This window comes from Podarcis erhardii, assembly GCF_964252035.2.
Source record: "Podarcis erhardii genome assembly, chromosome: 10".
Taxonomy (NCBI): domain Eukaryota; kingdom Metazoa; phylum Chordata; class Lepidosauria; order Squamata; family Lacertidae; genus Podarcis; species Podarcis erhardii.
In genome coordinates, this window is record NC_138500.1 from 58,784,575 (window position 1) to 58,796,657 (window position 12,083).

Below are 12,083 nucleotides of genomic sequence, written 5' to 3' on the forward strand. Positions count from 1 at the left end.
TCACAAAATGCTAAGCAGACTTTCATAGTGTTCCAACACATTCTTTCAAACACTGACCTGCCATTTATTCCCCCTTTTATGCTGGGCTACATTAATATTACTTCCTCTTGCTAAGACAAATGTTCTCACAACTACTTCTTGCTGTGAATAATGCATAGCGATGCCGTGAGCTTTCCGCACATGCAATGAAGTGATGAGCAGAATGCCCTAATGGCATAGCACTGCAGTGAATATCTTGCGCCCTGAGGCTTGAGCACAACAGGGAGAAGTTACTCACCTCAAGATTATGCAGTGAACAACTGATGACTGATAATAGGAAGTTGCATCGTTCCAGGCTGTGAACAGGAACATTTGGATAGGAAAACAAAGCAGCACATGATGATTTCGGCAAGATCCTTTGTTGTGCTCATAGGTAAAGGGACCCCCGACCATTAGGTCCAGTCGTGACCGACTCTGGGGTTGCGGCGCTCATTTCGCTTTATTGGCCGAGGGAGCCGGCATACAGTTTCCGGGTCATGTGGCCAGCATGACTAAGCCGCTTCTGGCAAACCAGAGCAGCGCACAGAAATGCCGTTTACCTTCCTGCCGAAGTGGTACCTATTTATCTACTTGCACTTTGACGTGCTTTCGAACTGCTAGGTTGGCAGGAGCAGGGACCGAGGAACGGGTGCTCACCCCGTTGCAGGGATTCAAACCGCCGACCTTCTGATCGGCAAGTCCTAGGCTCTGTGGTTTAATGCACAGCACCACCCGCGTCCCTTGTGCTCATAGGTAAAAGGTATCAATAACATTCCACCATTTTTTTGATAAATCAGGATCTCATCCCCAACATAGGCACCAACTCTAGAAGGGTGAGGTATCTTGAGCCCTCCCCCACATGTCTATTGAGATGGGGCTGAGCTCCCCACCCCAATCTTGAGGGGCAGAGGAGGCTCTGATCTTGACCTCCTCCAAATGGTTGGCCGCCTCTGCCCAGCCCCTTTCTTGCAATGGGGCAGCTAGGACTGTCCAGAGTGTCCCGGGGGTGTTATATCATGAGGTTGGGGTCCTCACAAAGTTTCCTGGAGGGCAATGAAAGTATGGCTGCCCTTCCCAGCCCTGAAACAGTGCTGTCTGTTATGTATTCAGTGGTCTGTGTTTGATCACTGTCTCTCAAAAGGTCTCCGCCTCTCTCCTGGTCCAGTCACCTTGGCCCTGGTTGCCCCTCCTTCAAGCTCACTTCTGCCGCAGGACCAGTTGCAACGAGGCCAGGGAGCCAGGAGATGAGCCAATGCAGGGTGCAACTTGGCGCCTTCTATCCCCATGAGAAGCCTCCTATCTCCTCACAAGAAGAGAAGACTCCCTGGAAAAGACTCTGATGTTGGAACAAAAAAAAAATAAAATCCTTCCAGTAGCACCTTAGTGACCAATTAAGTTTGTTATTGGTATGAGCTTTCGTGTGCATGCACAAAGATGGAGGGCACAAGGAGAAGGGGACGAAAGAGGACGAGATGGTTGGACAGTGTTCTTGAAGCCACTAACATGAATTTGACCAAACTGCGGGAGGCAGTACAAGACAGGAGTGCCTGGAGTCCATGGGATCACGAAGAGTCGGACACAACTAAATGACTAAACAATAACAACAAATCCCCAAAGTTTGCGAGAGATTTAAACCAGTTGCTGAAAGACCAATTTAAAGAACACTTAAAAGTATAGTTGGGGGGGGGGTCTTCTGTTTTTAGGACAATTCATACACGGCTGCCGCACAATTTCTCCTTCCTGTTAGGAACTGCATTATACCAGTGAAAAGACCAGGTTAGAAAACTTATGAGTGGAGAAAACAACAACTACTGTTATTGTTATTTGCTGTTTGAAAGCCAAGGCACGGCTTCCATCCAATTGACTGCAGGAGCTTCCTGTACTTAGCTGCGGAAGCTACAGCGAATGTTCAGCTTCCAAAAAACATTTGCACAGCGGAACACTTACTTGCGGTGTTCGGGAGCCGATTTGTTCGGGAGCAAAGCCGTTTGACAACCAAGGTACCACAGTTTTTGTCACTTACTACAGAAAACGTCTCAAGCAATTTACAGTGGAACCTTGGTTTTTGAATGTAATTCATTCTGGAAGATCGTTCGACTTCTGAAATTTCCAAAAACTGAGGATCAATGGGCGGTTGGCAAAATCCATTGAAAAAATGGAGACTTGCAAGGTGCATTTGAATATGGAAGCAATTACTTCCGGGTTTTTGGCGTTCTGGTTCCGAATCGTTTGGCTTCCAAGACACTTGAAAACCGAGGTTCCACTGTATAGTTTTATAAAAGCATACAAAACCATGGCAGCTTAACAGAGAATTGTCCATGGTTAACAATCCAGTTAAATTTAGGATTGCTGTGGCCTTTGAGGAGATTTTTATCTAGTTTTCTGCTGGAGAAGTGAAGAATGATTCCCTTTTACACCCAATGCCTGTCTCATCATGAGGATTCCTGGGTTTGCTGCTTAAGGAAGCAGCGCTCAACAGTCCCAGGAACTCGTCAGAACTCCTTCACCTTTAAAAAGTATATTTTTCTTGCTGGATTTGATCTAGGAGATCTTACAGCCGCTATTCTATCAAAGCAGAATTCATTACCTCCCAGTGCCATGGATGACCAAAGCAAATCTCTGCAGTTAGCTACAGTTTATCCTGTGCAATCGATCACCTGTGATGAAATCTGGGGAAATGGATGTAAGGGGGTTGATAGCAGTCGGAGCAAAAAGCAGAAGATATGGAGTTGACTATGAGCTTATAATGGGAGGAAGACTGCACTATGATCCCACAGATGGCAAATGACATCACTTTAAATTATTACATTTTCCTTTGGGTGTTGTAGATCAATTCCTCTTGACAGCTGGGTAAAAAATTTGATCTATTTATAAAGCTCAGATGATGTTATGCTTGCTTGTAGCTACTCCACCCTGACATAACAGCAAAGGTCATAGTCGTTTGCCAGGGGCAGTTCTGAAAATGTTTGTTTTCTGTTTCAAAACCCAGTGTTAAAAAAGCCATATATTTTTAAACAGAGGCATTCCCGTGCCACTTTGGTATGTTATTACTGTTTAGTAAGAACCCAAATTAACAGAAACCCATTCATCTAAGTCCAAACACTTGTCCTTAAACAGCTTTGTTTTATTTAAATGGCCCATGAAATAGACTGGCAGTGACATCCAGTGGCAAAATTGAACAGCTACAACTTGGTGTGGAGTAAAGTGCCACAATTTCTAGGCCCAGATTTGTGACTTTCAGGCATGGGTTCAAGCAGGGTTTGGGTTTTTTGTTTTGTCCTGCCAACTTCACTGGGGAAACCTGCTTTTTACTGCTGAATTGGAACAATAGTCAATTGGGTTTTCTGCAGGTTGACACCAGTTCCGTGGTAAATAATGGGTTTTTCCAGGGAAGGCAGCAGGTCAAAACCCCCACAAAACCTTGCTCAGACCTGTGCCTAGTTATCACAGCAGAAATAATTTTATTTGTGTTTTAAAAAACATTTATGTTTTCATATATGTTGGAAGCTGCCCAGAGTGGCTCGGGCAACCCGGTCAGATAGACAGGGTATAACAACAACAACAACAACAACAACAACAACAACAACAGCAACAACAGAATAGGACATCCCTATTTCCCTCAGATAAATGTTGGAGGGTATTCTATTTTCCAGGGACAGTCCCAGGTTTACAGAAGCCATCCTGGTTTCTGATTTGATCCTGGAATGTCCCTTTTTTCCTTAGGACATCCCTATTTTCATTGGAGGAATATTGGAGGGGAGGTCTCTATTTTCATCAGAGAAATGTTGGAGGGTATGCCAATGGCCCATTTTCTTTGTAAAATTATTATTATTATTAATTGAATTTATGTACCGTTGTATACCTGGAGGTCTCAAGGCGGTTCACAGAACAAAATCAGAATATAAAACCACAAAATATATAATCAAAATAAAAACAACCCAATAACACTCCCCAAAAAACCATCACATTTTAAAAGAGCATAGGATGTCAATCAAATCAGCCAGGATATTCTCTGAAAGTTTCTGAAACTGGGGGAGCCAAAGATCACCTCTGGCTTAGGTGTTATATTCAGCTTTAGATAGTTTTTGTAGTTCTTTATTGTTAATTCTCATTTTATTTTCCTTTGCACTTGGTAAAGTTGGGAGATGTACTTGCAAACATTTTCCTATAATGGCAGGACAAAACAAAAAAACCAAATATTGCTTTCTATTATCCAGCAGGTCCACTTCACAACTTGGATACATATGACATTTGTGTGGAGTTCTACTTTCGCCATGAAGCCAGCTCAGCTCCCTGTTTTCCGAAGGAAGCCTTTTGTGGCAGCGTGGAACGCACCGACGGATCATTGCTCCATCCGATACAACGTAACAATTAACCTGGAAATGTTCCACGTGACTGGAAGCCCGTTTGCCAAAGCGAGAGGGCAGAATGTGACAATATTTTATGTCAACAGGTTAGGATATTATCCGTGGTACACACCACAAGAAATCCCTGTCAATGGCGGCCTCCCTCAGAATTTCAGCTTGCAAATGCATCTGGAAAAAGCTCTCCAAGACATTGACTACTACATTCCCGATAAAGATTTCACTGGGCTAGCAGTCATAGACTGGGAACACTGGAGGCCGCAATGGGACCGCAACTGGAATACAAAGGATATTTACAGGAGGCAGTCGAGAAAACTAATTTCTGAAATGCACGAAAATGTTTCGGCAAACGCCGTTGAGCGTCTAGCTAAGCTTTCCTTTGAGCAATGTGCTAAGGCGTTCATGAAAGAGACAATTGAGTTGGGGATTAAAAGTAGGCCCAAGGGCTTGTGGGGATACTACTTGTATCCTGACTGCCACAATTACAATTTCCATGACCAGAACTACAGTGGTTCCTGTCCAGAAAATGAGGTTTTGAGGAACAATGAACTGTCATGGCTGTGGAACAGCAGTGCAGCCCTGTATCCTTCCATTGGCATTAAGAAATGCCTTGGAAACAGTGATAATATCTTACGCTTTTCACAGTTTAGGGTGAACGAATCTATGAGGATTTCCATGATGACATCACATGGTTATGCTCTTCCGGTATTTGTATATACACGACTAGACTATAGGGATGAACCTTTGCTATTTCTTTCCAAGGTAAGCTATTTGGGGGGAAAGTAGGAACTGTTATGTTAGACCTGGTTTAGCATAAGGTAAAATAAGGACCCCTGGATAATAATAATAATAATAATAATAATAATAATAATAATAATAATAATAATTTATTATTTGTACCCCGCCCATCTGGCTGGGTTTCCCCAGCCACTCTGGGTGGCTTCCATAAAAACCAGAAATACACTAAAATATCACAGATTAAAAACTTCCCTGAACAGGGCTGCCTTAAGATGTCTTCTGAATGTCAGGTAGTTATTTATCGCTTTGACATCTGATGGGAGGGCGTTCCACAAGGCGGGTGCCACTACCGAGAAGGCCCTCTGCCTGGTTCCCTGTAGCTTTGCTTCTCGTAATGAGGGAACCGCCAGAAGGCCCTCGGCGCTGGACCTCAGCGTCCGGGCAGAACGATGGGGGTGGAGACGCTCCTTCAGGTATACTGGGCCGAGGCCGTTTAGGGCTTTAAAGGTCAACACCAGCACTTTGAATTGTGCTCGGAAACGTACTGGGAGCCAATGTAGGTCTTTCAAGACCGGTGTTATGTGGTCTCGGCGGCTGCCCCCAGTCACCAGTCTAGCTGCCGCATTCTGGATTAGTTGTAGTTTCCGAGTCACCTTCAAAGGTAGCCCCACGTAGAGCGCATTGCAGTAGTCCAAGCGGGAGATAACTAGAGCATGCACCACTCTGGCGAGACAGTCCGCGGGCAGGTAGGGTCTCAGCCTGCGTACCAGGTGGAGTTGGTAGACAGCTGCCCTGGATACAGAATTGACCTGCGCCTCCATGGACAGCTGTGAGTCCAAAATGACTCCCAGGCTGCGCACCTGGTCCTTCAGGGGCACAGTTACCCCATTCAGGACCAGGGAGTCCTCCACACCAGCCCGCCCCCTGTCCCCCAAAAACAGTACTTCTGTCTTGTCAGGATTCAACCTCAATCCATTAGCCACCATCCATCCTCCAACCGCCTCCAGGCACTCACACAGGACCTTCACCGCCTTCACTGGTTCTGATTTGAAAGAGAGGTAGAGCTGGGTATCATCTGCATATTGATGGACACCCAGTCCAAACCCCCTGATGATCTCTCCCAGCGGCTTCATATAGATGTTAAAAAGCATGGGGGAGAGGACTGAACCCTGAGGCACCCCACAAGTGAGGGCCCAGGGGTCTGAACACTCATCCCCCCCACCACTTTCTGAACACGGCCCAGGAGGAAGGAGCGAAACCACTGTATAACAGTGCCCCCAGCTCCCAGCCCCTCTAGATGGTCCAGAAGGATGTTATGGTCGATTGTATCAAAGGCCGCTGAGAGATCCAGCAGAACTAGGAAACAGCTCTCACCTTTGTCCCTAGCTCGCCGGAGATCATCAACCAGCGCGACCAAGGCAGTTTCAGTCCCATGATGAGGCCTGAATCCCGATTGGAAGGGATCCAAATGGTCCGCATCCTCCAGGCGTGCCTGGAGTTGTTCAGCAACCACGCGCTCAATCACCTTGCCCAAGAATGGAAGATTTGAGACTGGGCGATAGTTGGCCATACTGGCCGGGTCTAAAGATGGTTTTTTAAGAAGCGGTTTGATGACCGCCTCTTTCAGCGGATCTGGGAATGCTCCCTCACAGAGGGAAGCATTCACCACCCCACAGAGCCCATCGTCCAGCCCTTCCCGGCTTGCTTTTATTAGCCAGGATGGGCAAGGATCCAGGAGACAGGTGGTTGGTTTCACGCATCCAAGCAGCCTGTCCACATTCTCGGGGGTAATGGATTGAAATCGATTCCATGCAACTTGACCAGACAGAGCTCTAGCACTCTCCCGCCCCAGCCCTGCTCCCACGGTGGTGTCTAGCTCCTTCCGAATATGAGTGATTTTATCTGCAAAAAACTTTGCAAAATCATTGCAGGAGATCTTGGGGTCTTTACAAAGCCCCGGTGGTAAAGGTGGTTCCGTTAAATTACGAACCACCTGAAAAAGTCTCCTGCTACTATTTTCTGCAGATGCAATAGAGGCGGTGAAGAAAGTCTTCTTCGCCGTCGCTATCGCCACTTGGTAGGCTCGACGTTGAGCTCTGACCTGTGTCCGGTCAGATTCGGAGTGAGTTTTTTGCCACCGACGCTCTAGCCGTCTCAGCGATTGTTTCATCGCCCTCAGCTCCAAAGAAAACCACGGAGCTGTCCGGGCTCCATGCAATCGGAGAGGGCGCTTCGGAGCCAGACAGTCGATAGCCCTGGTTAACTCCGCATTCCAGCGGGCCACCAGGGAATCAGCTGAAAGGCCATCAACATGGGATAAGGCATCCCCTACCACTCTCTGGAAACCATTTGGATCCATTAAGTGGCGGGGGCGGACCATCAGAATTGGTCCCACCTGGTTAAATCCATTCAAAAGCAACTATGGGGTTGCAGCACTCAACTCGCTTTCAGGCCGAGGGAGCCAGCGTTTGTCCACAGACAGTTTTCCGGGTCGTGTGGCCAGCATGACTAAACCTCTTCTGGTGCAACGGAACACCGTGATGGAAACCAGAGTGCACGAAAACACTGTTTACCTTCCCGCTGCAACGGTACCTATTTATCTACTTGCGCTGGCGTGCTTTCGGACTGCTAGGTTGGCAGGAGCTTGGGCAGAGCAACGGGAGCTCACTCCGTCACAGGGATTCAAAGCGCTGACCTTCCGATTGGCAAGCCCAAGAGGCTCAGTGGTGCAACCCCATAGTCGCCTTTGACTGGACTTAACCATCCAGGGGTCATTTACTGGTTTAGTATAATGAGTCCTGAACTAGGAAAACCTTCTTCACATTTTACCTCAGCCAAGAGCTCAAGAGATGGACTTAAGCAACAAATTATTTTTCCACCATATCTGTGCATCTTTAACAGGGGTATAATAATAATTTTGGCTTACTTAATACAGTGGTACCTCTGGTTACAAACTTAATTCATTCCTGAGGTCCATTCTTAACCTGAAACTGTTCTTAACTAGAGGTGTGCTTTCGCTAATGGGGCCTCTTGCTGCTGTTGTGCCACTGGCAGACAATTTTCGTTCTCATCCTCAGGCAAAGTTCTCAACTCGAGGTAACTCTTCCAGGTTAGCGGAGTTTGTAGCCTGAAGCATTTGTAACCTGAGCCATTTGTAACTCAAGGTATCACTGCATGGGCTTTTGTAAAACAAACAAATGGAAAAAAACACCTTTAGATAATGTCTGCGAACTGCTTTATATGTTCAGGGGAAAAAACAATATATAAATGTTAAGCATTATTTCACATTTCACAGAAAGGCTTAGTGCATTAGACTTGGGCACATAATTATTTATTTGAGTTGACTGTGTTAACAAACTTCATTTTGCGCTCTTCTCCAGAGTATTTAGACGGTTACAAATTGTTTTTTAAACCGAAGTTTTCACTATGGTTTAGGGAAGCTTTTGATGTTTGATGTATTTTAATATTCTTTTGGAAGCTGCCCAGAGTGGCTGGGGAAGCCCAGCCAGATGGGCGGGGTATAAATAATAAATTATTATTATTATTATTATTATTATTATTATTATTATTATTATACGCTGGTGTAATAGATGATAAGAGCGTATTCTAAGCCTTGGTTTGCTATATTTAAGGTAATTCCAGGAAGGAGTGAAGATTTTGAGTGTTACAGTTTGCCCCAAGACCTTCCAATACAACAACAGGCCTCCTGCTGCATTATGGGAAATGTGACCCCAGAGTACAGAAATACAAGGGGGCATCCAACTAAGTCATTATTCTAGTTTTACAATTCTAAAAAAGAAGGCCTAGAAACAATACGCATTAGCTCATAATACTTGAATTATTATTTTCTTTGATTTTTGAAAGAGACAAGTAAACCTACTACTAGGCTGTAGACTAGTTCCTTGAAGAGTTGCTCCTTGTCCACATGGCCCATTTATCAGTTTTTTTAACTAACTGTTTCCCCATCTTTAGCAAAATTTGTTGCGAATAAACAGTAATAGACACTGATGATGTTTCCTTCTGTTTCCAATACAGCAAGATCTTGTTAGCACCATTGGAGAAAGCGCTGCCTTAGGAGCTGCGGGAATTGTTATTTGGGGAGACATGAATTTAACGTCATCTGAGGTAAACCCATGCCTTGGTTCTTCCTTGAGGATATTATTTAATCTAGTAGACAGAATTTCTATTGTATGCCATTTTATTTTATTTTATTTTATTTTAATTTAATTTTATTTTATTTTATTTTATTTATCTTTTGAGGTGCAGTTTATCTGACATCTCATCCATAGCTAGCCTGTCAATAGCATATGGAATGTGTTCATGGGTCACTGATAGGAAGGAGAGAGTGGCTGAGTCTAGGATCTGGATCTAAGTTTTGAATAACTGTCTGTTTAAGAATTGACATGTCTTTTTGCCCAGATGGACAGATACTTGAAGTAAGAGAAGGCGACTTTCTTCTTATAGTCAACAAGGCAGGTCATCCGCAGTACTGTACAGTGGTACCTTGGTTCTCAAACTTTATCCATTCTGGAAGTCTGTTCCAAAACCAAAGTGTTCCAAAACCAAGGTGCGCTTTCCCATAGAAAGTACTGCAAAATGAATTAATCCGTTCCAGACTAATAAAAACTACACCTAAAACAGCAATTTAACATGAATTTTACTATCTAATGAGACCATTGATCCATAAAATGAAAGCAATAATCAATGTACTTCACTATAAAATAAATAAGACAGTATTTTAGATGATGAAAATGAATTTTTCTTTTTCTTCCCTGCACTAATGATAGCCATTGTTTAGATGGGGGGCTTTTATCCATTTCCGCAGTCACACAATCAATCAATCAATCAATCAATCAATCAATCAACCAATCAATCAATAGCTGAACTGGCTTCTACACAGTCACAAAAACAAATTAACAGAAAAAGCTTCAAAAACAAAAACGCAAAATAAATAGCAAAAACAAAAGCACCAAACTTAATCCGTTCTGGAAGTCCGTTTGACTTCCAAAATGTTCAAAAACCAAGGCACACCTTCTGATTGGTGCAGGCACCCCAGAAACAATAAGGAACGACCGCATTGGATGTTCAAAACTTGCCGATATGAAGGTCGGTGGTTCGAATCCCCGCGACGGGGTGAGCTCCCGTTGCCCGGTCCCTGCTCCTGCCAACCTAGCAGTTCGAAAGCACATCAAAGTTCAAGTAGATAAATAGGTACCACTCCAGCGGGAAGGCAAATGGTGTTTCTGTGCACTGCTCTGGTTCGCCAGAAGCAGCTTAGTCATGCTGGCCACATGACCCGGAAGCTGTACGCCGGCTCCCTCAGCCAATAAAGCGAGATGAGCGCCTCAACCCCAGAGTCGGTCACGACTGGACCTAATGGTCAGGGGTCCCTTTACCTTTACCTTTACCTTTATACTATGCTGAATTGATGTTAATTGAGAAGGGCATGCCTTCACACAATTTTGCAACCTCTTATTTTTCTTCTTGCTCCGTCCAGGTCAACTGCACAAAGGTGAAACAATTTGTTGCTTCCGAGTTGGGCTTCTACATCGTCAACGTAACCAAAGCGGCCGAGGTGTGCAGCTGGCATCTTTGTCACAGCAACGGGAGGTGTGTTCGAAGGAACTGGAAAGCCTTAGATTACCTCCATTTAAATCCTCAGAACTTCCAAATAGAAGCGTCAGGCGGCCTGGGCTTTACTGTAAGAGGGGAAGCATCGCCTGTTGACCTTCAAATAATGGCAGAGAAATTCTCCTGCCATTGTTACCAAGGGTTTGAAGGCGCTGATTGCAGGGAAATGAAGACTACGGGCAGCCAACCAGGAGATTCTGCCAATTTACTCCCATCTGGATTGGTAGTTGTGATAAATTTGACTTTGTTTATCTTTTTAATGCCTGAGACTTCCGTCCTAAGAGTCAAATTGCAGTGAGTCCCTCAGAGATCTGTTACATCAGAGGAATTAAAAATCAATTGCCCTATGCATTTTTACCGCCGAAGCAACATGCAAATAGTAAGCAAGATAAAAACTTCCTTGCATGGGAAGACACAAGATTTGCCCACGCTGGAGGAATGGCAGACGCAGTTGATGGACTATATGGAATTGGCTGAAATGACTGGCAGAATCCGAGATTTGGGAGAAGAAGCAATGGAAGAGGACTGGAAAAAATTTAAGGACTATTTACAAAAACATTATAAGTTGTATGAATGCTAAGAAAATGCACCTTTTAGGAAATCTTAGCCCCAGCAATAGCAATTAGGTGAAATGAAAATTAAGGTATAAGAAATTTGAGGTGGAACTAGGAAATAATTTTATTGTGTTTTAATTAAAATATATAAGAATTGGTGTACAATATTTGGAATTTGATAACATGATAAATTGAAAGATACAATAAGTTATGAAACAAGATGACAAATTGCTGAAGTTTGTATTATAAATAATGCAAGGTCTGGAGGATGTGGGGAAGTCCAGTAGATTTGATAAAAGGATTACGGAAATTTGAAACTTTTATATTCTTTTTCTTTTATCTGTTTTTCTTTTCTGTATCTCTGTATTCTGTAAAATTAATAAAAATATTTATTTTTTTTTTTAAAAAAAACTTCCTTGCATGGATCAGCTGTATCATATGGAGAGATTAAAAGATACCAAGAACACCATTGGCTAGCAGAAATGTCTGACAGTGTCACAAAACTATTAATGTGGTAGAGGTGATCAACACAACAAGTCATTGCCCATTGTTTTTCAGCTGAAACCATTTCAGATAGCCTGGTGAAATGTGTAGACCAGCTGTCCACATTGGCGCAATTTTTTGGGGGGGGGGGTGAGGGGGCTTCTGAGTGATCCATTCCCCTTTCAATCCCCTTACAGTGCCAGTTTGACGCGAATATGTTGATATGGACTTAGATCCTAATATAACAGAATCTGCAGCGCGATCCTATACGTGTCTGTGCAAAAGCAAACCCTTG

General features: G+C 44.1%; 1 protein-coding gene across 1 annotated transcript; it reads left to right on the forward strand.

Annotated features, from left to right (window-relative positions):
* Positions 1-4,244: 4,244 nt before the first annotated feature.
* On the forward strand, positions 4,245-11,090 carry LOC309350831 (hyaluronidase-4-like). Its single transcript, XM_081878112.1, has 3 exons — positions 4,245-5,144; positions 9,156-9,245; positions 10,618-11,090. The coding sequence occupies exons 1-3, from the start codon at positions 4,263-4,265 to the stop codon at positions 11,047-11,049; spliced, it is 1,404 nt and encodes a 467-aa protein (XP_081734238.1). The 5' UTR covers positions 4,245-4,262; the 3' UTR covers positions 11,050-11,090.
* The last annotated feature ends 993 nt before the right edge of the window (positions 11,091-12,083 follow it).